This window comes from Oenanthe melanoleuca, chromosome 10 (assembly GCF_029582105.1).
Source record: "Oenanthe melanoleuca isolate GR-GAL-2019-014 chromosome 10, OMel1.0, whole genome shotgun sequence".
In the NCBI taxonomy this organism is placed as follows: Eukaryota; Metazoa; Chordata; class Aves; order Passeriformes; family Muscicapidae; genus Oenanthe; species Oenanthe melanoleuca.
In genome coordinates, this window is record NC_079344.1 from 14,466,574 (window position 1) to 14,493,047 (window position 26,474).

General features: G+C 43.2%; 1 protein-coding gene across 1 annotated transcript in view; it reads right to left on the reverse strand.

Moving 5' to 3' along the window:
- ADAMTS17 (ADAM metallopeptidase with thrombospondin type 1 motif 17) overlaps window positions 1-26,474 on the reverse strand; it is a 155,731-nt gene that overhangs the window by 39,303 nt on the left and 89,954 nt on the right. Inside the window, exons 12-17 of the mRNA XM_056500189.1 lie at window positions 26,120-26,265; window positions 23,691-23,857; window positions 22,730-22,857; window positions 13,863-13,983; window positions 6,352-6,432; window positions 1,483-1,640 (exon numbers count right to left, since the gene is read on the reverse strand). Of these exons, the coding sequence (XP_056356164.1) occupies window positions 1,483-1,640; window positions 6,352-6,432; window positions 13,863-13,983; window positions 22,730-22,857; window positions 23,691-23,857; window positions 26,120-26,265 (801 nt within the window). The remainder of the gene's footprint in view (window positions 1-1,482; window positions 1,641-6,351; window positions 6,433-13,862; window positions 13,984-22,729; window positions 22,858-23,690; window positions 23,858-26,119; window positions 26,266-26,474) is intronic.

Here is a 26,474-nt window from a genome sequence, read left to right on the forward strand (position 1 = left end):
CAAAGGAATCCTGTACAGCATCTTCCCAAATGGTACCTGTGCAACTCCTGTTTCTCACATGAGGGTGGGAAGACCTTGGCAGTACAAGATACTTTGCCAGAGTCCTGGTTTCAGGAAGGAAGGCTCATGTTAAGGCCAAAGTCAAGCAGAAGCTGATGTTTCTGATGGTGAAGAAGTGCCTGTAATACACCTCCTTTGAGTGGGCACACCCTGGATTACAGGGTGAGCCAGTAAGGTGCTGGTGTGCCCAACCCTGCACCCCTGACTATTCCATCTGTAACCTCTTTGAATCCAGCATTACACTGGTCTGTGAGCCTGCAAACTCATTCATCTGTCTGAGAAAGCGAAGACAAAACCCCTCATGTTCCTGTGCAGCAGATTTTGACACCAAGAAGGTACTGACAAAGTGGAGTTTTACTGTCAGCTTTTTGTGTGCGTGAAAAGTTCAGGCATCTTTGGAGCTTTTCAAACTGGGTCAGAAGTATTGCACAATGAAGTATTACACTAGCAAGCCAAAAAAATCAGGTGAGAAAAGGGAGAGAATGCTGATTTTTAGCAGTGCTTACAGATAGACTTCAGAGAACAAACATGGCAAAAAGTCACAAGGAGAAGAAACAGCACAGAAAAAAACGGAATAGAATAAAAAAGTTACCGGAAACAATGAAAAAACTAATATACTTTCTATGCAAACCTTGCTACAGAACCCATAAAGCTTTCTGCAGATTTTTAAACAGGAACAGATATACAAGACAGACATTATTACAGCTGTCTCACAGATACAAATGTTAAGGTTACACCAACATTAAGGGACTGGCCCATGGGTCACCATGTCATCCACCAGTGACATCTCTGGGACCACAGTCCTGCTCTTCTCATTCCTGTGGACTTCTCATTCATGTTCAGCCACAGGGCTGCTCATAAAATACCAAGCTGGGTTAACAGAAGGTCTATGCTGAACATTAGGAAAAAATGTCAAAAAATACCTTAAACTACATACAATTGAAAAAGCAATATAGAAAAAAGAAATAACATTTCTGTGTGTAATTAAGTAATTACTTAGATTCAAATTCATATATATCATCTATGCATGCTAGATCTACACCTCTTCTGTTAGAGAACAGAGCACTTAAACACAGAATACATTCTGGCATAAGATGGAAAGACATTTCATCAAATATGCTTTTATGTGTGTGATCAGGTATGTCCAAGAAATAAGACAGTCCTTGGGAACCTACATCCTCTAGAATGGACCTGTCTGTGACACATTACAGGGATATCCTGCACTGGACATGAGCTGAATGGGACACTGCCTGTTCTCTCAGCATCACTTTTTGAGTGAGGAGCTGGGCTTCTCCAGCCCCTGCAATGCTGCAAAAGAACACTGTGGTGAGGAAGCAAACAATCAAATTTTAACTTTCAGCTAGGATATAAACCCTTTCTGTTGCATCACTTAAGAAACACAAACAAAGGATATAAAGTTACCATCAAGTGCAGTGGTATTTTAGTTGGTCCTTTGGCAGAGATTTTCTCCCACAGCCCCCTTCGCACGTACCGGACAGTGGTGCCTGCGATCTGAAACTCACCAGGAAGCTCAATTTTCCAGTCGCTGTTAATGGATCTCTTACTGGAATCTTTTAAAGCTGGAATGAATCAAACACCACTGAATGAAATGCAAGCAAATTTGTAATTACAATACAGACTACTGAGCCTTTGTCTCAAGCTACCTCAAGCACAAGATACAGAAACCTTGTAATGGATTTGAGTTTGAAATAATAAAAACCCCCACTTTTAGATGGCCCATTGTAATGTTTCTAACTTGGATATATTCTGTACTTCAGTTGATTAAGGTATTTTGAAGAATTACCATAAAATTCATAGATCATTCATTTCTAACCTCTCCTTTTAAATGCAACAAGTCAACTCTTCAATTTAGTTTCCAAGCAGAATTTTCTTTCAGTTTCCAGATTTTCAGACCACGTTTTCCTAAACTCTCATTGAGAGAAAGATCAATCAAATCTTTGTTGATACACATGGGAAGATTTGCAAGATTTGCAAAATACAACTGATGCTGTGTTTGTGTGGGCTCCATAACCAAACATCAAACAAATTAACATTCAGCTGTCACAGCTGTAAAGAGAAGTCAAGTCACAAAGCAGGGGCTGGTCACTGGGCAAAATGTGAACTTGGCCACTCTCTTTTCAGAGTCCAAGTGCTGGACATAAATGCACAAGGTCAGGTGCTGTAGGGTCACACCCATCCTGCTCCTCTGTGCCTCAGTAAGGCCAACATAGAAAGCCTAACTGCAGAAGGAAGATGAATACTGAGAAGAAAAGACATTTGGAGCTGTATATCCTTTCTTCCAGCATAACTGTTGCACCAGGATCACTGCTGTCCTTCAAACACTCAAAGACAACTCCAGCCATAAGGGCATCACATTACTGTTGACTCATCAGCGGAAGCTGATTTAGGGTTTGATGTGTTTTCTGTGTTAGAACGGAAGCAGAGTTATCCAGATGTTGGTGTGATGCACTGAGGGAAGAGAAAACTGGCAAACCCTGTTGCAGCAGAAAGTGCCAGGCCCCTTTGTGGAGATCCATTCACCGTGATCAAATCTGCCCTGACAGCAGACAGACAGAATATCCCACGTGTTACTGGGCTTCCTTAGTTCAAGGTTAACTGTGTCTTTTGGCTAAGCCTTTAACAAGATGTTTTTTTAACCTATAGCATCTCATGCCTATTTTATTTTTTATTCTCTTCCAATAAAGAACACAACTTTGCTCTCACTTAACTGAGCGTGTTGCAAGAAGGTAAGAGAAGCTGTTTAAAGCCTTTGGAAGTCAATAGGAAATCTCCTATTATCATCCCTTTGGATCAAGCCTCCACAGCCAGCAAACCCCCCTGGGTGTGCTTAGGATATATATATATGTCTATAATTTGCAATATCTAAACTCTGGGGGAATCTGGAGCAACTGGAGGTCACAATGTTCTCTGCATCTGCAAGTGCCTTTGTGAGGACTTGCACACTGGGAATCCCTGGAAAAGGGTGGATATCTGTCCTGCTGCACACAACCTTCCTGACAGCTCTCAGAGTCAATCCCATCAGAGGCTCCAAAATCAGAGTGAAGGGGAAGTGTAGTGGGATAATATTTTTTCTGAGGAAGGTTTCCTCTGGCACACAGCCCAGGGGTATGATGGTGCCCTGGCACTTGCATGCTGCAGCAATGTGTCTCTCCCTATGGCTCACTTCTCTTTCTGCTTTGTTCCTCAGTCTACAAAGTACCTTCTGCAAGCTCCAGACACAATTCTGAAGCAGGGTTGCTTTCCTCTGCCAAGGCCTAGTGGCTTCCAGGCAGATCAAAGCAGCCACCACACTGGCCCTGAGGAGCTGTGGACATGACTAATCAAATCTGGGGATGAGATAAAACCATCTCCAAGACTAAGAAAGACAGCCCAGCATGTGCTCAAAACTGTGTAAGAGGTTCAGTGACTGAAGTCTTGCTTTGCTTCCAGCTCACTATCAAAGGGAGATAATTTGCTGATGAAAACCAATGCTTCATCTTTGTGAAAATCTTTTCTGGGCAGGGTTTGATTTTGATTGCGGCAGGCACTGCTCCCTTGGTGGCTGAGGAGATGGAGAGTTTGGAAACAGACCTGTTACCAAAGGTGCTCCTTGAGGATTGCAGGAATTGCACTGGGGACTCAGCAGAGTATTTGGGCCAAAGTGTTTTCACTGCTGTTTGCCTCCATTGCCCCAGCAGCAAGATCACTGCTGCAGCTACAACACCTTCCATGTCTCAGACACAGAGAACTCCAATGGCTTTTGTCACACACAACCATTGGCTGCTCTGCCCAGCCCCAGTGGTGACAGAACTCAAACTTGTCCAGTAGAAGAGAAGGAGGAATAGGAACCCCCAGCAACAACCTGTAACTTCTGTTTTTCTTGTTGGCTGGAAGGCAGGAACTGACAATCAACTTCTAAACCTGGCACCTAGTCAGACCTTTATTTCCACCTTGGGTCCCTCAGCTTGCCTCCCAGCCTGTGGACACAAACTGCCCAGGCATTTCCTGTTCAAGGAGGTTTTTAAGAGTTACAGCCAGCCAAGGCAGCCAGCGTGGGTTGCCTGTAGGTGGAGGGAAATTCTTCAGGCACTGCTCCCAGCACATGGAATAATGATTCCAAATTATGCTGGGCTCGTTTCCAAAATGTTGTACCTGGTTCTGAGTAGAAATAGGACCTGATTGGACTCAGCTTTGTCAGTGCTATTGAAATAGAAAATCTTTCCACACTCAGATCTGAATTTAAGAGTAATTGTTGTTTTTTTTTTCTTGGTCATCTTTGTTGTCCTACTAGAACCCCCCCTGCTGCTCTTCTTCATCTCAGTTTAGCAAGACATTGGGCATCTTTTCTTTGTGTTGAGTGTTCCTTGAAAGAGAAAAACCTGGATAGCTGAAAGAGGTTCTTCTGGCTCCTGACCATGAACCAAAGAGCTGAAAGCACTCAAAGCTTTAAAAGAGCCAGATTTTTATCTATCTTTATGTGATGCAAACAGGGCCAACTCCTGCTCTCAAAAATACACAATCCTAATCTTCACCACCCGGTGGGGAACCATCTGCTTTAGTAAAGGTTATGTTGTCTCAAGGAAGGGCAGTCTCCAACTCCATGTAAGACTCTCAGTGCTCTGCTATCTGCCAAAGCCCAAATACCCAGTGCAAACCCCACCAAGACAAGCAAAAAGGCTGGTTTCCAGAAGGCAGACCACTTGCAAACCCAAAGAAACACTGGCTCCCATTGTTCCACCAGGCTTTGCTATGTCAAACATCTCACGTGTAGGCGGGATCCTCTGGCAGGCTGGCTAAAGCATTATGGAAATAGGAGCAGTGGTGATATTCCTTCCTACCAAGAAGTGGCACAAATGCCAATGGTTTTGATCAAAGGGCTGAATGACATAATTTACCTCTGTTTTTTCCCCTGAATCTGGAGTAAGGGAACAAAAAGCATCTTTTCTGGTGATACTGCCAGCTGTGGCAACATCTCAAGACAGAAAACCTAGACCTGAAATCCTGACTCAACCACTAAGCAAATGTTTTCAGCTGCATCCTATATTCCAGTGCTGGATATTAACATCTCCTTTTGGCTGAAGATGAAGAAATATATGTAAAAGACGTGGAAATCAGAAACCAAAGTCTGAGCTTTGCTCTGACTCCCTGCATAGCCATGAGCAAGCTGCAACACCTCAGTTTCGTCCTCCACAAAACAGAGAGTGACAAGCTCTGCAATTCTTTCAGAGTTCCTTCCTCTCTGGAAGCAATTCCATGGCCATGCAGCTCTGATTGTGCCAGGGACCTTTCATGTGTCGGGGATTTTTGGATCTTGGGCAATTTTCCTTGAAGCCTCTATTCTGCCACAGGCTTCCTGTGTAAATTCAAGGCCATGGGGCATTAGCAGTTCTGTGAACTGGACTTCCCCTCGAAGTAGATGGGGATGAAACCCTTTATCTATTGCACAGTAATGACAGAGAAGGAAGTGCTCCAAACCCTTGGAGAGAAGAGGCAGAAGACCAGACTGACAGATCCTCAGTGTAACTGACTGCCTGCACTTTACAAATGCCATTCTGACCTTTAATTTATGCAATGAGTAACTGAACAACAAATTCATTGACAGACTCTGCCCTACAACAGTGCAAATCTTACCCGTCAGCTATGTCCAAACTTTTTTTTTTCCAATAGGTAAAGGAGGAGAGGGTGCCTGTTCCCCTCTAAAGGAATGTAGAAGTAGAAATGAAAAGAGGATTAAACAAATTTTTTTGCCTGATAAAAGAGAGGCAAGTGCACTAGAGGCTGCAGCTGAGCTCATCTCAGAGTGCAGGATCAGGTACTGGGTACATCATCCAGTGAAAATGTGCTGCTGTAGGAAATGACAGCAGGTTACTCAGGGATATCAGCTGCCCTGTCCTGCCTCTGCTTCAGACTGAGCTGGGCGCCTTCCTATCAGTACCTCTGCCATTTCCTTCTTTAAACACACTGTTCTCTTCCCCACTCCCTCCTGAAGTGCTGTGTGCTCCTGGCAGCTCTGTGCAAGCCACTGCCAAGTTCAGCTCAGGAACTCTTGTGTCTGTATATAAAAGTACTCTCTGGTCCTTCCAGGTTGCACAGGGCCTGTAAGTGTCACATACTATCACATCATAAACATCATGAAACCAAACCACAAAAGCAGAGATTGCAGCAAGACTCAAATCACCACTCCCGCCCCCGGCAGCAACAAACCCTATAGGTCGCTAAGAGAAGGGTCATTTTCAAAAGAAAACAGAGCTGAATTTTAATAAAAACATTTTTTCCCTTTTGTCTTTTTACCCAGAAAGCTGTGAGCAGGTTTATCCTCAACCACTCTGATCCGCCGGGCACCTGCAGGGATCACAGCAGCTTCGATGTAACCTACAGCAACAAAAAAGGGGTGAATGAAAGCAGGGCAGGGCCAGCCAGGATCAGCCACCCTGTATCTCCCTGTGAAAAACTCAACTCCAGGCTGGGGATTGAGTGAGAAACACTCCAAATGAGATCCCTGTGCTGGCAGCCAGTTCTCACTGCTGTTCATGACCAACATTTCAGCAGAAATGCATGTGTGCTGCTCAGCTGTGACTTCAGGCCTGTTAATTAGCTCTTATTACATCTGCACCCTTCGGATCACCCTGGTTTTCCTGCAGTACTGACAGGGATGCATGAGGACACTGTGAAGTGTGACTGTTAGGAGCAACACTGCACAGAACAGACATTTGAAATCATGTTTCCAGCAGATGCTCCCGCTTTATCCTCCCTGTCTAGGCTGTGCTGACAGAAAGGATTCACTTCCACAAAACTTTTTGATGATGCTAAAACTGAACAGAGGGAATTAGTGGGACAAATGAGGGGAAAAGCTTGTTTTCACTTACATTTCAGCTCTGTACAAAAATTCTGGAGGAGATAGTGATCTCCTTGCACTGGGCTGCTGAGAATTCAACAGCTCAGACTTAATGTGCTAACAGAGCTGGAAGTTTCTTCAGGATTGCTGGTCACCTCTAAACAATTTTTCAAAGACCAGTTTTGACTCACAGAATACAGTAAGAATAAACAGGAGCTACAAGGAAATGTAGCCTATCTTCCCCCACTAAGGAGACATGCAGAGTTACAGACTTGCTCCAGGGGGTAGAAGTGGTGCCTTTAAATAATACAGCAGAGGAACACTAGGGCCCATTTCAAAGAGCCAGGCAGAGTTTTTCCACTGGCTTCACTGGACTTCAAATCAGGCTTCTGTAGATGACACTAATCTCATCACAACCATGACTTGATTCCTCCTAATTGGCCACCCAGTTTACTTTGCAGTGTATCACTTGGCACCTTTTCAGGGTTATTGCTGTCCTCTTTCTTTTAGATGTTAAGCAGCTTATCCTGTATGTTCCCTCATCCACTTTTCTTGCTTTAAAGGGCTCTGTGAAGCTGTTCTGTGTCAGTGATGCCTTTATGGGAATTGTGGGCTGTGTAGAGCAATGGATTGGAGAAGTGCTGGCACAGGGAGCAGTAATTCCTTTAGCACCTAGCAGTGTTCAGGGAGCTATTTTAGGGATAAAAGTGCAGCTGAACAGCCCTGCTTTTGCTGTGCTGATACAGGGAGAACTCAAAGGAGTATGGTGACAGCCTCTTGCACCTCAGGACTAAGTGATTCTCCTGCCACTGTGACATGGAGTGATGGAGTGAGATAGATTTGGGCTCTCAGATGGTAGATTCATTTCCTGAATATTCATTTCATGAGTAAGGCTTGAGCTCTTGGGTTTCATCAGATGCAGAGGGTGGGCAGTTGACTTGGGCCAGACAGGCTCCCCCTTTTCCTGACTTGTATCTGAATGACACTTTCATCTGTCTCTTCAACTTAACTCTCTTTGCACTTGTTCCTCCTCACTTCTCCCTTACTCAGGATATCTCAGAAATGGTCACTCATCCCTTGCAGGAAAACCAGAGAGAGAGGCAGCAGAGCTCCGCAGAGCTCCAACCTTATCTGTCCACAGAAGCCAGAGCAGAGGCTCTCCCAGCTGCTGTTTCAGCCTGGGTTTCACCAGGAAAAATAATTACTTCCAGGGTCAATTTTTCAAAGGCAATACTGAAATCTGTTACAAAATCAGAGCAAACAGATGCTGGGCTTTATCCTAGACATTGCCAGGAGTTGGTTTTCCATCAGCTGAGATATCAAATCACAACCAATACAGAGTGTTTCAGATATCAAACATCCTCACTGCACCCCATGCAGCTGCATATAAACCCAACCAACAACCACTGAAGACATGAACACACAGCAGAAGTGTGACCAGCAACAATGCATCATAGGGAAACAGCTCCTGATACACCCCTGAACACCCCTGTTAGGAAGCCAGTTTGGAACATGCCCAAGTTTCAGGTAATTCAGGGACTATTTACTTATTTAGTTTTTAAACCAGATACAAATGCCCAGAGCTAAATCATGCAGGGGGTGGAGACAAAGTTACTCTGAATTTAGTGGAAGGAGTCACTAAGTTCAGTGAACTCTGGATCTGTCCCCTGACCCAGCAGCAGCCAGGAGTGTGTCACACTGCTTCAGAGGTGAGCAAACTCTGGAGCTGTGCTGGAGGCTCAGCTCAAGCCATAAATACACTCATTTCATCACTGTGCCATGAGAGAAACACCACGTGGAAAAGTGATTTTTATGCTACTTTTTACAATAGTAAATAGTGAAGTGTGAGCTATTAATAGAGTATTAGTTCTGGAGACTTGTTTGGTTTGGTCTCACACCAGATTTTTTCTCCTTGTGTAATTTCTAATCCTGATTGATGGCTTTGAGAGGTTGCACTCACAGCTCCTGAATAAGAAGAAACACACAGTGTTAACTCACTGTGCTACAAACCTGACTGCTGACCTTCACTCTCCTGCTAGAGAACTGCCAAATGCTTTGCAGGGGTTTGGATCTGACCTCTCTTCTCAGAGGTGAAGGAGAACCCTTGGGCATGTCCCACCAGGAGCATCTGGACACTCTCATTCGTTACCTCCAGCAATGCTGGGTGAGTTAGTGGTTGAATTCTGCTGCAAACAGACTGGAAATCACCCATGCAGATTTGCCACAGGTACAAACTTGGATCGCCTCCACCACTCCACTCTGGTCCTCAAGAGCTGGTGGGAGGCTTCTGGTCACAGATTCCTGATCTTTGAGATAACTGCACCAGGAAACACCTCCAGTGTTTTCCAGGCACATTTTATTAAGCAAACTGTCACTGCAGATTGCCAGAAAGATTATCAAGTGTCAGCTAGAATGACCAAAAAAAGTCTCAGAGTTGGCCCAGAGTCAAGGACTCTCAAAGCTCTGTTAGGTCTTAGGATAATTGTCTGCAAGGCCGGGGTTTGCAAGGTTGGGCTTAAAGTTCTGCTTTAAATGAGGAACTGGTTAAAGACTGATGAGATTTGGCAACTATCAGGCAGTATTTTTAGTAATTTCGCCCATAAATCAGCCTGTTAAGATGAAGCTTTGAAAATACAACAGGAGAACTTCATTATTTGATAATTTATAGTGCTGTGTGCAGTATACTCCACCTTGGGAACAGTTACTCTGGCACACACCAATCTTTCTGGATAATCTGCATTACATCAGTGTCTCAGGAATGTAAGACTGTGATTGAAGCAAATCCTAGATACAAATTTTATGGTATAACTTGTATTAGGAGAGACACCAGAACAAAGAGGTGGCTTTGTCATCAAGGAGATTAATATGTGAACAGTGGCTACTGTATCTTCATTTAAATGCTGGAGAGATTTGCAAGAGGAAAGCAGCCCACACAGAAAAATCCATTGTTAGCCATTGTTATTACTCCCACAAAGAACAGAAAGTTTAGTGTGAACTTCAGAATACCACTGATCTACTGCAAAACTCTTCTGGTTCACACTGCAGTGAAAGACAGACACCGAGGTGAAGGAAAAATGATCCCATGGCTGAAAGTACCAATCCCTGGGCACTGCACCTTCCTTCTTTACCCCTGCACACACCAAAATCAGGTGTGAGAAAGTCAACAGTGCCCAGCCCATTATCAAACCTCCCAAAAGTGCTTTGAACAAACATCTCAGGGTAGAAGCCAAGGAGATCAGGCTGTCCTGCCTACCTGCCAGCCAAGTGCAGCAGGGCTTCCATGGTATTTCAGGGTGAGCGTCTCAGACTCCTTCTCCTTCCCACCGTGTAGCCTTTGCTGAGTGCAACTTGTTGCAGTGGAGTGCAAATTATGTGTCTATTTTCTGAATAGCTGTGATGATTCTCCTTTGCTTTTAGCTTGAGAATAAATCCTGCATTGGCACCTGTCCACTTCCAGCCATGGGATAGCTCATTTGTAAGAAAATAATTTCTTGAAGAGCCTTGGATAAATTTCAAAGCCTCCTACCATTACTGCAAAGTTGGTTACTGGGATTTCTAACTTGCATGTTCTGATGAAACCCTTATAAAGGATCTCTGAGTTAAAGATCAGGTAGAGTTCTACTTTCTCGTATTTACATGTACACCCTATTGATAAAAAAAGATATTTTTGTGTTGGCTAAAGATGCTCCCAGCCAGCACAACAGCACTACTGTTCAAATTTCTTTTAATAAGTGCTGGACAAACAGCATATGCAATAAAACCCCTACTTTTCCACCATCTTAAAAAGAAAAATTCCTAGTAAAGATGTATTTTTCCTTTCCCAAAATGACAGTTACAACAATTGGCATCTCTCACCTTTAATTAGATTTTGCCATTAAAAATATCCAAATATCTGTGGTCATTTTTTGATTTATAACCATAAATTCTTTTTGAACCACGATCAAAAATGAAAATCTTGATGTGGCTGAGAAAAGTCAAGAGAGACTCTGAGCATTATAGGCACAGCCTTGGAGAAGCTGTCAGTGATAAATCAGCTCCCCAACAGACAGGAGTCAAAGAGCTGTCCTTCATTTCTAGGTCCCTTGTACAGTGGCAGGGTGACAGAGGTGGACTTCAGAATAACTCTGTGTTTGGTTTTGAAAAAATATTTTGTAGAAATAGGTACATGCATGCTGCCAGTCGAAAGGAAACCTCAATCTAAACAGTGCATTCAGCTGGCCTGCTGAAGACAGCCAGCTGCACACCAGTGTATGTGATGGTCAGCATCATAAAGACCTTTGACCTCCTCTCACGCAGAAAAATGGAGTCCATTTCCAGTTGGATCACCCTGGATCACAGGTGGTAAGAGCTGAACTGCTGGGCCATGAGGAACTGTGATGTTCCACCATTTTTTCCCCAGGGTGGCAGAACCTCTGTGACAGTACAGTTGGGGAAAAAAGAAATAGACCTGGCTCTTTTTGCTGGTGCATGAAAATTTGGCTTCACACAGATAGGTTCCCTAAAAGGAAAGGATCTGTACTTTGTATCTTTGACAAGGCAAGTGTAACAGTAAAAGGACTTGAAGTTTATCCATGGCTTTTGATACCAAATTTCCCCATCTAATCCGACAAAAAGAAGATAAAGAACCAACACCAAAGGATTTCACCAACACCCACTGACACTGCAAACAGCATTCAAGTATCTTACACGAGAAACACTTGGGAACAGCCTTTGCCTTTGCCATCACACATGTGGAAACCTTCTTACAATGACTATTGGTTACTAAGAAACAGAAAGGAGTTGGCAGGGGTTTAGTTCAGTTCACAGGGCTCCACAATATTATCTACAAGCACAGGACACAGAGGGACCAATCCTGCAACCAGAGCAGTCCCACGGGCAGAGCCAAGGCCCAAGGCTGCAGCTGTGATTCCCCAAACAGTTACCACTCCAAAACAATCAATGTCTTGATGTTTGAAGTTAATTCTCTTTTGAAATAATAAATCAGCACTCTGGACTCGGGGTCTTGGCCTTGACTTGGAACACAGCCAGGTCATGGGGATTTGCCACTGAACTGTGCAATCATTTACACACCCAAACCTTGAACTTGTTACCACCAGAATATTGTGGATATTTCTTTGCCCCAACTTACATCAAATTTTTGCACACTTTTGCTTAACTGTTAATGTTTTTTAAAAAGTTGGGGTTTTTTTGCCTTTGAGTAATGCCACATTCACTCGTGATACCCCAGAACTGGAGCTTTGCCTACTGCATGAAATTCAGTGGGTTCACCTGAAGACCTGATTCTGCAAAACAGCAGCATGTGAGCAGAAATGGATGAGAGCATACATAAAATGTAATTAACTTTCCAAATTAAATTAAATATAAAACAAAACATCTAATAAATAGCTATGATGTTACACTGGTAAAAATAATTATCTTGTAAATTATGTGAGATGGCTAAAAGTGGAAACATTGCATTGACAAAGCATCACTTTGACAGGTTTGTGCAGCTGAGACAATCAGCAGAGAATCCAAATGCTTGAACACCATCCACGAGTGATCAGCAATTCTTTCTGATTCCAGGGCACTGGGGGTGAAAACCTCCTGCAGAGTCCTGGCAGCCAGTTAAGGCTGAAGCTGCTCTGCTCCTACAGCCTTGTAAAGTCACCACCTCAAGCAGTCTGTGTAGCTGGAAACGGGTGCAACCTCCTGGCAGTGACCCAGAAATTTCGTATTTATCTGCACAAGATGTTTTGTAGATTCCTTGGAAAAGATAAAAGATAGCTACTTTTCAGCAGCATGTAAGAAATCTATGAAAGTTGTATAACCTGCTACAGAAATGGAGAATAGCTGGGCTTTTTTCAATGGAAATAAGGAACTTTTCCCATCACTTGCAGCAAATGCAAAAGTGGGTGGGAAATAACTGGGACAAAAGAGTCAAAGGCACTAATGCAGGAAACCATTCAACAGCTTGGCCAAGCACACAAATGTGCTCCAGAAAGATGTAGTGCAGGTGGGAAATCATACCTGCATCTCACAGGAGGTGACAGATCCAAGCTGGCCTCACAGGTGAGGAGGAGAAGGGTGCAGAGGAAGAGGTCAGTGAACAAAATCAGAGCCTCAGACTTCAGAGCTGAGATGTGGACTAAAAGGAGTTGCTAAGCACTGGTGCTGCTTTAGCCACTAAACTGAAGTGTGTACTTAAAGGGGATTTTCATGTGCTTTGTGGAACTCAGTCCTGGAGCAGCACATGTTGAATATATTTCTCCAAACAAAAATGCCAGTTCTATATTTACTGAATAGGAAATAATTTTTCTTCTGGACAAGTGTTTCCTCCTAGAGCAGTTTCCAAGTTCTGGACATGGCTTTCCCCCACTCTGGCTAATTAGGATGTGTGATAACACGGTTCTCAGAAGTGTAGTACAGAAACCCTGGAACAAAGACTTATTCAAACACCAAGCTGTACATACATTAATGTTTAACAAGAAAGGGAAAAGTCTTAGTTCCAAGCTCCTATATTCTATACTGGATATTTTTGCTGGCAGGGAATCAGTAAAAATATTCAGAGGGGAGTGCAGTACTCTTTCCTTGAGCTGAGATATTCTGATTATAACATGAATCATCTACAACATGCAACATGCATCATTTGGAGACCTCAAACATGTTGCTGAAATCCAACTTCCTTCCCACTGGGAAAGATTCTGTGATTTTGTCTCCTATTTAAAATCATCAGCACCAGTAGGACTCAAAATGAGAAACACAACTTCATTCTGAATTTCAGGCAGAGGCAGTGGCTGGTATCTGGGTGACTGAGTAAATAGCAGATGGGATATTACACTTGAAGTGAGCTGGGGTTTGTTTTGTGCTTCTCAGGTGCCTCCTAGAGCTGTTTTTTCTAGGTGACTCCAGTGCTCTCCAAGAAGAAGAGCTGCTACTGCTACCCCAACTCTCCTCCAGCAGGTAAAGAACCCCACTGAGTGTTACTCACCCATGCCCTTGGTGTGGTTGAAGTCTCCTTTCACCACTTTGCAGGTTTTCCCATCGCCACTGCAGATCCCACAGCGATCCTCTTTGGCAGCCGAGCCAATGATCCCATCACAGCCAATTTTCTAATGATAACAACCAGAGACACCCATTACTTTGTCTGCAAGGTTAGAGCATCTCTAAACAGTGAGGTCAAGACTAATATTGACATCTGACTGAAAACCTTAATGGGGAGAAAACATTGAACTCTTCATTGAACTTCTGAAATACCTGGAAGAAGACCTCATTAATCAGATGGTTCAAGATACCTGAAATGAAAGAGTACTTCAATAGGAGCAGGTCAGTTTCATATCTGGCCAATTATGAAATTTTCCACATGCTTGCACTGTATTAAGAATCAACATTCAATTGAAAAAAAACCTATAAAATCTATCAGTTTCACCTAAAGCTTCATTATAAATGGTGTTTTCATCATTTTCTATAAAAACCTAATTTTTTTCCAATAAAAACCTAAAATTCTGCTTCCACACATGGGAAGAGTCACAATATTCTCCCTGTAGCCATCAGGATTTATCACCATAATCTTCCTTATTCATAAAGCATTCATAGGTTATGATGGTGAACATTCCACATTTGTAGATCTTGAGGCTGACAACACTGTCAATGATCTATATAAATTGTATTCTGTCCATTTAAGACCCTCAAAATTATCAGCAATTTGCTCTTAAAACATAAATTTCTACTGAAATAAGCATTGTCATTATGCAAGTTATTAGCAGAGATTGCACAGTTAAAAATGAGTTTAAGATTTATTCTGCACAGATAAACAGTTTCTTGGCAAATGAGCAGCAGGACTGTCACTAGTAAGACTTATTTGAATAAGCTATTGGGTCTCTCCCATCTTTGCCTTCCTATGATGAAGCCAGAGGAAAGTTGGAGGGATATCTTAGGGAACAATCAAAACAACAAACATTTTGAAAAATAGGGTAAGTAAGTAAGTATTAAGAGAACTTGGGCTGTTTATCTGAGCCTGTCTGCGTGTAAGCAATGCAATTTGGATCAGAATTCCAACATTCCCCTTGTTTCAGAAGACCATGGCCACTGCCTGAGTCCAGATGTATTTCAGGGATCAAAGATTGCCAGTGTTCCACTGTGTGCTGATGCAGAGCTTGTCTGGGTAAATCATTAGGGACAGACATGTTGAGAGAGGCTGATCATCCTAAACACATACTAGGGAAACTCTGCTCATTAACTGTCACAGCACATACATTGGTGCATGGGAACAGCAGGAAAAAACCTGTATAGATGTGTAAGTGGGAGTTAAAAGAGGTAGGAAGAAGATAATGAAGTTTTTGGCAATTGCAATTCTCAAGCCTAAACTTCACGCCCATGTCCAACAAATAATTTTGGGATATTGAACGTGATTCTGCCCCCAGAACAGAAGGATGTCCCAGCAGTTCTCCTTCCAGGAAAATCAGGATGATTTATTAATGGGGTTGCTGAAAGGCAGCTGGAAATAAGCGCCTGCCTGCCACCCTGCTGAGATACTGGAAAGCCTGCGTTTAATTTAAGGCTCTGGTGCTATCTTTTATTGTGCTGCATTGTTATTAGCACTATGTGAGCACACAGATGAATAAAGGGAACATAATGAGTGTTGAACCAGACTTATTCCCAGAGCTACACGAGGAGTCTGTAGGACTCTAATGGGGGCAGGGAAAGAATGGGGAGTTGGCAATCACATGCTTTGTGTTTACGCTGGAGTTTCCCAGATAATGGAAACCAGTGGAAGCCAGCAAAGCTTGGGAAGGCTGAGTCCCCCCTCATCTGAGACTGGGGTTTAAGACAAGCCATTTCCTCACACCTTTACTTGGTCATTGGCACCCTCTGACTTGAGAGGCCCTCTCTGAAGGGCACTGAAAGAACCCACTGAATCCACAAATGTAACTCCCAATATCTTTGCTGGTTTTTACCTTTCATCTTCAGCCTATTCCCTGTGAGTGAAGGACCTGGGAATGGCCCTTGCACCCTCCTCTTTAATGACCCCATCCACAGAGCAGAGTTTTCCCCCAGTGCAGGCCTTGAGACTTAAAGCCCCCATCACATTTGGGCCAGGAAATGGCTTCTTACAAAGGAATATCTCTAAGAGAATAAAACACTTTTTTTTTTCTTGGCTTCAAGATGAAAATTGGTGCATTCTTGCTACTTTATGGGGGAAAAATACCTTGGAAGCACGTTATGTTGTCTACACAAACATTAGAGCCCGTTTCTGTCTCCCCAAGCCTTCCAATCATTTCCAAACGGAAAGTGTATTTAATAACAGCACATTTAATAACAACACATAATGAAACAGCTTTGGATAAGATTTGACAGTGGATTCCAAAAGCTGCAAAGTCATTTAGAAACACATTACGGTGACCACCTTGGTCACTCTGATCCTTTGAGAATCCCCCACATGGAAAATGCTCTTAAAACCACCACCATGGCCACTCTTATAAAAAGTGGATCAGTGGATCAAAGGGGAAGAGGCAGGACTGGAAGGGCAGAACACAGTGGCTATCCCTTTTTGTGTGCAAAGTACCTACCAGCAGTCCTTGGGCTGCTAGTGGAGAGAGTTCTCCAAGGTGGGAGAGCCCCTGAGATTCCAGCACTGGCTGGAAAAACCTTCAAGTATATCACCAGCTTCCCACTGACAATATGCTCTGTGTATTATACTGCCCATCCTTTAACTATAGAGCTGTCCACAGCCTGTAGAAAGCTTGTCAAAATGTGAAGGCTGAATTAACCATATGCAAAGGGAAAATCCCAAGTTTCACTGCTCAGAAGTCAAGTTTTCACAGTGCAGAAAGAATCCCTTAAAACCTAAATAGTTCAAGGGAGTTGCTTGATCTTTGCCATCTCTCACTTGCTTTGTGTTGCTTCCTGTCCAGTCCAACCAATCAAGGTAAGGGGATTTATAAAATTATGAAGCAGAAAGGGGAAGCTTTATATTCTGAAGAAAGGAAGACCTTGTAAGTAACAGTCACTTCCCGTGTGTTTTCTGACCCAAGAGTTATCCTGCAGATGAACAGACTGATCCATGGACCAGACCATCCAGCAGTTGCTGGATACTTTCAGTTCCATCAGTCTTGAATGGACTGGTGAGAAGGGAAGCAGCTTTAAAACACGGGAATGATGGCAAGAAAATAAGTATTTTAGGGCTTCAAACGCTCAGCACGGACAGTCAAAAATGTGTCCACAGGTTTCTTAAGGCTCTTTGACCCAGGCAGTCTCCTACTCTGAAACCACATTTTGGAACTAGCCACTGACCTTTAAATTGGCAGGTACCTGCATGTTTTCTGAGCCAAAAGCCTGAAATTAATTCTCTTTAAGCCAGTATCTCCATCCACCCTTCCTTCTCTCCCTCCCCCTTCTTCTCATTTTTATAATTAAACATCTGAAAGTACTGCTTGTTGGGTGGTATTTGCAGCTTCAGTCATAGCTGGCTCCACCATAGGAAAACTCTTCTCTTTTGAATACATATCACTTGGATTCTTCTGTGTGAACTATTCTCTGTATTGCTTGGATATTTTTTAATGATGTTTTTATTTGTATTTTCAATGGCTGTGAAAGAGCTCAATTGATACAGCTTGTGAGGGTATGTTTTGCTACATAAACACAATTATTTTTGTTATATACACCCACTCTGTGCAAGAAATGACATTGTAGGCTCACAAAACTGTAATGCTTCCCATATGCTGAACTAACTGGCTGTTTCAATGGATCAAATACAAATATTGATGCAACATGTGCCACTTTGCAAATTAATCATGTATAGAGCAGGCTGGTTATGACAGATTAATCTACACTGCCAATTCCTTTTGTCCATAATATCCAATGTCCATTGATACCTCCAGGGAAGGACCACATGAAACAGGAATGTACAGATGTAAGCAAGTGGCATTCAGATCTGAGGGGAATAGAATTCTTATTTTGATGTTTTAAACACGTCTGCCCCTGTGGAGGGTTGTGGGTGGCTGTCAGGGCTGGGTGAGGTGAGTCTGGGTCCCTAACCAAGCAGTTCATCTCTGAGTTACTGCAATTTCTGTTCCACAACAAATTCTGTGCTAAAGATTGGAGTCCACACAGGAGTTAGTTCAGCAAATACCCTCCTGTCATTTCCAAAGCCTTTAGATTTTGTCTGAATCAGAACAGCTCTGCTGGATCAGGAGTTAGACACCTCCCATTTCAAATTAACATTATCTCATCTGCATTAGATCTGCAATGTCACCTGCATTGACTTTGTGCTTAGATCCCTCAGCAGCTCATGGAGGTATTAGACACAATAATTCTTGATTTTTCACATATAGATATTGAATGCAATGTGTCAAAACCTCTGTGTTCATGAGAGAACATGCAAATAATACAAAGCTCTTTCCCATCCCAGGAACTCCTTTGCTTCTGTTCTATCACATGCTTTCCATGGGATAACATGGAATAAAAACTGGGGGAAATAGCATGGGTTTGTTTTTTTTTCATACCCCACTGCAAAGTACACCACAAACTAGTAGGATATCGACAAAACTTGGTTTTGTCACTCACTATGTTTTACCAAGATCCCTGATACTCTTTTTAACCTCAGATTACATTGCTACAGATCCAGACATGGAAAAAAACAAAAAGGCAATTATACAACAGGTTTCTGTAGTTCAGACAATCCTTCTGGATTCTGTGCACATGCACTAAATAATTTATCAAAGTCAGTGCTAAGCCAAGTTGTTGTATGGAGACAAGCTACCCAGTCTGGAACATCTTGTACCACAGTTTGCAATGCAGGAATATGAATAATACATGGAAAATACTCAAGTGAGGAGACAAAGCCAGAACTGCAGGCATCAATCAAATGCAAAAAGTGGGTACTAAGTATATAAAAAACTGTTTGCCAGCAGCAGGTCCAGTAGACAACTTCAATTTCTCCTCTGTCACCTCTGGCACTCTCCTGACACTCTCTGCCTGTCCAGTTTGCAGAAGCTATTTTTGAAAATCTGTCTATTTTCCAATTTGTGCTCCCGTTTCCTAGAGTATGACAATCACTTTCAGAAAATGTAGCTCTGTAACGATTTTGTTGTGCTAGGACAGCCTAATATGTGGTTTATTACCATTAAACATAGTGTGGATTCACCAGCCAGTTGAAAGGAGGTGTGATATGACAAAACATTCATGAGAAAACTGCAGAAAGAGCCAAAACATCTTCACCTCTTAAATTGTTAAATCACAGCAAAGACTGCCCTTGATCTCCAGCCAGTTCAGCTATACAGGAGGTCTCTCTTTTCACATAGACCTTAAATTACATCCTGAAGCACAATCTGTAGTCCCCACTGGAAAGTTCTCATGCTGTCATGAGGCTCAGACTAATCCTCCTCTGAGAAAAGCCAGCACAAGGTCATGTGCATCATAACAGTCAGCTGAGCAGCTTGTCTTCTCCTCATTCCTCTGCTCAGTGACATCTGACACTTTTCTTAGTTCCACTTCTGCCAGCAGTTTTGAATTAACCTCAGCAGCACAGAACAAAGCACTGTAAGGGGTTAGAAACTGCCCTGCTCTCATGAGTGTTGTCTCATCAAACACACACCCCACGGGCCCAGGGAAGAACAAAAACCCACAGGGAATCCTCTCCCTGAAAGCCATTTGCCACTTGAAGAGAAATAGGAGAAGATGAACCCAGTGTGAGGTGCAGGTTGCAGTGCCCTACTCCACCTTCTCCATGGCTGCAGTGCCCATCACAGGGAAAGCAAACTGCTGCAAAGCCTAAATGAGCACTCACTCTCCTCCTCCTCCTCCAAGAGATCACGCTGCTCTTGTTCTCCAGCCTGCTACGTATTTTCTTCTCTGAAAAATCTCTGGAGAAAATAAATTCTCCTTGCTAGAAGACCATGTGCATTTTGAGGAGAAAAGGTCAAAGACCAACACACGCTTTGAACAGGGGATCCAGTTTGCTCAGAGAATGGTAAGAAATGGTGCATTTGAAATATTCAGCCACAAAAGCAACTCAAACAAGGAAAAAATTGAATTAAGACCTTTATGATTCATCTCAAAAACAAGGAGTAAGGCTAGAAAAGTCTAGGTGATTTAGGAAGCCCTATGTTAAATTTAGGGCTGGCTTTGCTCTTTGGTGCTTCTATGCATGATCAAAGTAATAACCAAGTTTACTCACTCCAGCTGCCTTTAGGTGTAAGGGATAAATGCAGGGATGCTGCTGCTTTTGATGATTTTGTTTCAGGGATAGTAAGGCTGACACCAAAGGCTTCATTGACACCTTTCAGATTGGAGTTCAGCTTTAAAGTGAAACTGTAGGAACTTCACAAAGTACAACTGAAGGAAAATTCCCTTAGTGCTCAAATGTATTTGGGGCTCCAGAGAATCTGTTCCTGCTTTCCTTCTCAAAACCCTCCTCCCTTTGCAACAGTTTTTTCTCTGTTATGTTCATCTACATTCATTCATCATCCAAGAACGATTCATGAGCTGCATTTAGGAGCAACTAATGAAGGGAGAAGATGTATTACATTTCCTGGGCTAGATGTTCACAGGCAATGGTTACTGCTAATTTGTCTGTTGCACTGACAATGTGTCATTCCTGCCTTTGAGAGCCTCTAACTAGAAGGATTACATAAGAAAATAAATAACAGTAATACCACCCTCTGATTTCAGCACTTATTCTCTTCTCCAGGCCCCCTGCAATGCTTATGGCCAGGCTTTGTCTACATTGGGTAAAGAAACAAGAAGAGAAGTAATTAAATGAATATAAATTAAATTGGTTTAATAGGCAGCTAGTAAGACAAATATCTGTGGCAAATGGGGTACACAGGCACATATGGCAATTCTCAGCACTGCACTGCATACATGGCAGAGGAGTATTATAAATGAGTTCACAGGGCTTTCAAATCTGCTCGGCTTGAACTGATCATTTCACATTTTTTCTCAGCCAGATGCAAATGGACTGAATGTTCTGCAGCTGTCATCACCTCTCTGCACAGTTAAAGGCAGTTGCCCCCGACTCCGAGTGCAATTTGCTTTTCGTGATGTACCTCCAGTGCTCTGTGCTCATAAAGGAATTCATTTGGAGGGAGCTGGCTACTGATCCTCCCTGGATGAAAAAAACGTGTCTTGCCATGATGTCTGATTTACCATTTGTGACAGTTCTGAAGGTTTGGAGCAATAAAACTGGCCAGCCCAGAGTAATGGTCAATGGCACACAGCTGGAGGTGCACAGCTGGCCTGACTATAAAAGGTTATTTATGAGAAGTTTTTTAGCTTTTTTTAGTTATAGCCAAAAACAGGGAAAAATGAAGTAACTTGGGATGCACCATGAACCTGGCACTATGTGCAAAGCACTTTGTATTATAAAGAATCAAACTTGCCCTGGCTCCCCAGACTGTTGCTGTTCATATTCTTCATTGGAATAAATTAGAAAGAGTGAATTAAAACTGCCTCTTCAGCATCATTTGTCAAGAAACAGTGGGAAGTGTCTCCTGCAGCAGTGCAAAATTCAATCCCAAGATTTTTCACTTCTCTCTTTGTATTGCTATTAATAAAACTGCTTTACACTTCCAAAGCCTCTCTCACACCAATGTGAGTATTGTGTTCATTTATCTCCCTGCCTGGAAAGCTCAAAGCAATAAAAATTGGCATTTCTTAACCACTCACAGAAATCAGAAATAATGCCAAATTTTGATTTACTTCCACTAACTTTTCTGGTTTGCCAGGACAAACCAGTGAAGTTAGTGGAAATAAAGGGTGATGCTAAAAAGCTGTTCTGGTGGATACCAGGGCAGGTTAATACCAGAAAGAGCAACTCCTACCACAGGACACAAATCTAGATGAGGAGAAACTTAAAGGGAAGAACTGCCAGGAAGAATTCAGCCCTGGCAAGGCTGCTGTAGCCAAGTGAACTGTCCCACCACTAAGGTGTGTGCAGCACACTTTGAACAGAGGCTCCATGACCAGGTGAGAGGAAACTCATCAAGGGTCTGCCCTGTCAAATTGTCTGGGACAAATGACCTGAAAGCATCACCAGGAGCACCCATTCCAAACAACTTCCAGTCTTTTATGATCTTTAAATACACATTTTCTCATCTCCCTTCCCTTGTCCACACATTAAATCTCCATCTTATATGGGTCTACACAACTCCATTACATTTTTGAGGAGCCTGAAGCATCAGTGCTAAGAGCTTCCCTCCTTAGCATTAAATGTGTTACAAACTCTCTCAGCAAACCATGAAGTTTTATTACAGAGATCTCCCACACCTCATTTTGGGTGTGTGTGTAATTTGGTTAGAGAGAAATAATCATTGCAGTGGTTATAGGCAATCACTCTAAGGGAAAGGGCATTCAATCTGAAGAGTTTGGCTCAGGTAGCTGCAGGAGCCAATGAGCACCTGGTACTGAAAACCTTCCTCAAGATTTCTAAGAAGGAACCAGGTAGATCTGAAAAGCATCATGGTTCTGGCAAGATACTGCTTGTAACAGGCTAGTGACAATTTGTAAGCTGATTTGCAGTTTCAGTGCTTTTATCACTGATTTCTCTAATAGCCAAAAAAGAGCAGTTAAGCAGGCCAGACTTCCACTCCAATCTGCTCCCCTCACAGAAGTCCCTTCCCACCCAAGCCTTGCACACAAGCAAATGTGATTTTTGGGTATTCCCAGCTGTTCAAGAATAATATCATACCTCAGGCATCCAGCACAATTCTCAGACCAAGACACAGGGCCATGAAGCACTTGTAGTAGGCATTATAAAGCAGGGTTGTCCCCTCTTGTCAGGGACAGCCTCCCAGCCACCCACACAGTGCTGCCCCAGACTGAACCTAACATCAGAAACAGAACAAAAAGTTACTCCACCTGGCACTTGCCATGTACACAGAGGTCTGTCTCATAAGGCCCACAGGGAGTTCCATCCAGCACTCTGTCTGTCACCAGCACGGGGGAATCCTTGCCCAGTGGGGAGCAGAAGAGCTCACATGGCTTATCTGGGAAAAGAAACACAACTGCCCTTGGCAACAGCACAAGTGTTTGAGGCAATGGTGATGAATTCTCTACATGAATGGATTTGGATATCTCATCTTTGAAGGAACATGAGGCTTTCAGTTTAGGCCTGTCATTTTCTCACTTTAAAATATCATTATTTAAAGGGTTACATTGATGAGACTGGGCATTAATAGCACAGAAAACCAATTGTCAATACACTTTTGTCGGTTTGTAAAGGGAAGATATTTGTTACAGGGAACATTCAGCAGTCTGATAAGAATGATCAAAGCATTGTGTCTCACAGAATTAAGGTTACAGTCAGTGATTTTAGAAGAACAAGTTCTCCAGACCACTTCATATCCCAACATCTGGCTGAATAGCAGATGAACAGCACGATCCAGCAGAGGAAGCATTAAAGGACTGCAAGTGAGATAGGCAACCATGCTGAGATGCCCCAAAGTGACATAAATTTAAAAGTGTCACAAGGAATCCACCTTTTTTTTCAGTTCCAAACTAACTGGAACTTTTTAGCACTTAAATTCCCAACTCTCTGATTCCCAGTCTGAAATTCTCAACTTCAGACTGGGAATCAAATTAAGGCACTTCTCTCCCAGCATTTCAAAAAGATGAGTAAAGCATTGACAACTCTGCATGTTCTCTTAAGAAGGCTAAAGGAACAGCAGGGCGGCACCAAGAACAATTAATTGTAATTAGTCTTTCAGCTGTAGCTAAAAGGGGCCTATTGCAGCCCTCTCAGCAACAATGGGAGCCCTGCAGATGAGAAACTGCAGCAAAAGAACAGTGAGGAATTACAGAGGGAGATGAAAAAACTCACCATCGACAATGACAGCTGTCAGGAGGCTTTTCTTCTTGTTGGTGTACCTGTCGTGGGCCTGGCACTGCTGGTCCCTGAAGCTGGGCACCCCTTTGGGGCAGGGCAGGTTCTCACACACTGTGTGCTCCACGCTGGCTCCCCGGCAGTTCTTCCCACCTGGCCCCGGGCTGCAGTGGGGAACAAAACCAGCGTCAGCACCAACACACAGAATGTTCCATCTTCCCCCTCCCACCTTTGCTTTGCCTCAGACACTCCTGAGGATGGAGACACAGCAAACATCTCTTCAGCACGTGTCCTCCTTGCAATTAAAATACCACAGAAGCAACTCTAACCTGCACTGTAGGCAGGGTACCCAGAAACAAACCTGTGCTGCACATAATCTCCATCCATGAAATCCATGCCATTCCACACATTTGTTTTTTAAACATGCAGAAAAGGCCACTAATGCAGCATCAGAATTAAGCACCTGCAAAACCTGTCTGTTTTTATTTATGAATCTCCAGAGAAGAAGGAAAACTCAAATTCTCAGCAATAGCCTGTATTTTCTTTGCAAAATAAAACAAAATACAAACAAAAAACCACAAGCATTGAATCTGGAATTCCAGGTTCCAAGCCTTGCACTTAAGAGCTCAAGCACTGCCTGGGATTTCCAATAAACAGTGCAACCCAAGTGCACCCTGGCCCATGTCTGAAACAGTGACTGTGTGAGATCTCCTACTAGGCAACTCCACAGCCACCTTTCACTGTATTTATGCCAAGAGAATCCACCCACTAATGGAACTGAAGAAATCAAAGCCCATTCATACTGCTGTGACCCTTTTACACAACAAGAGGGGACTGGAGAAGGGATGCTCTGTTTAAGCCAGTGGTTTTCTCTTCAGTCCAACTGTAAACAACAACCCAAAGCCCAGACAAGAACACAAGGCAGTACAACTTGAAAGTCTGCACGTGCAAACTGGCTTATGACCCATTCCTTACAACCATGGGGAGGCAATGCATACCTCAAATAAATGCTCAAAGAAATTATAAAGAGGAAAAACCAAATCAAACAGTGAAGCAACTGGTATAAAAATACTGCTAGTTCCACAGGCTCAAGAGTCAGCTGGCAGGAGCAGAGATTCCTGTAAAAAAAAAAAAAAATCCCAAGACCAAATATATACAAAATAAAAGATAAATCCCTTAGCCAATATTTTTGGACAGTGAATAAACCAGCTGCAGAAGTGGGCTGAGGCCAGGAATTTGAAGCAAAAGAAGATCACGTGTGTATCTCCAGCCAAGAATGTATATGAGCAAGAGAATTTTAAAATTAGTGTGCAGTGTTGGAAGGAGCATTTCCTGTAATTTAAGGAACGATGATGAATGGATTTAAGTTTGGTCAGCACTGTAGCTGACAGCAAAGAAACCAGCTCAGTCCCCTTTTCAGGAAAATGAGCTGCTAAAAATCAAACCTGGATATTACAGACATGCAACTGCAGCTCAGATAAGGAGAGGAATAAACAAAAATATCCTTTTCACATGATTACAGGTCAACAGCAGCAATTGTGAACCTATCCATCATCTAGGCATGTCTTCAAAGCGACTGTGTTGCTATGCAGAATTTCAGCCCCAATTTAAAAAGAAAACCTTTGGGTACTTTGTGTGTAGAAGAAAATCTGAATAAAGTCAGAGACACTCCACTTGGAGGGCTGCTCCCAAGGCTGTGAAGTTATAATAAACACAATTGGGGTGGCCAGTACCATTGTAACCTCTTCAGGACTCCAAAACAATGAAGAGACTTCCAGATGGGCCTCAACCGACCTGAGAGATGAAGGACAACATCTACACTTCATCCTGAATCAGAAAAAGTCCAAGCCCACGCAGAGATCAGCTTGTTTGTAGTCACTGTGCAGACGCTAAACTGCACCCAGGGCTCCCTGCATGCATGAGAAACTTCCTGTTCTTATGCAGCACATCCTGACCTATAGAGTAGCTCAAAGGGCTTTGACAACACAGGTCTGGGACACTCTGGTCATTGTCAGCCACTGCACTACACACCAAACCCAGGGCAACCACTCCCTGCAAAACTGGTCTCGAAGGCACATTGGCTCACTTTGGTCTATAGATCCAGATCAGCCCCTCCTCATTCACTGTAGTGCTGGAGGGGAAGCACAGCATCAGTTTTTCTGCCAAACTACATGTATCTACTTCAACTGTATCTATCTTTGAATCACTGCAATGGGAAACTTCCAAAGGTGATCCTTCAAGCCACTTCCACAGAATCTACTTCAAGTCACTCCAGGATTCTGACCTGCAGCTTGTGAATGAAATTTCTCAGGGCATCTGCACAGCTCTGCTGCCCATTACTCCCCTGTGCTCTTGCAGCAAGGGCTGCCCAAGAGGGAGAAGGCTTCCAGCATGGCAAAAGGAGGCAGGATGGTGTGAGGACTTACGGGGGGTTGTCGCATTTCCGCTGCCTGAAGCGCACCCCAGTTCCGCACGTCCGGCTGCACATGCTCCACTGGCTCCACACGCTCCAGTCCCCATCCACGTGCTCAGGGATGGGGGTTTTACTGACACACTCCCCAGCTCGGCACCACTGCAAGGCAATCAGGTTAGCACAGCCTGGGAAGAAGCCCTGACCCTGCACAGGTGGACTTTAAAGAATGTCTGAGGGATTGCAACAAGTCCACAGTTAAGTTTCTAGGGACTCGAGGTTTTGGTGAGATGGCAGTGGGAGAAGGAGGATGGGAGGAGGTGAAATGCAGAAATTTAAGTATCACTCTCAATAAGCCCCTGAAGGGAGTT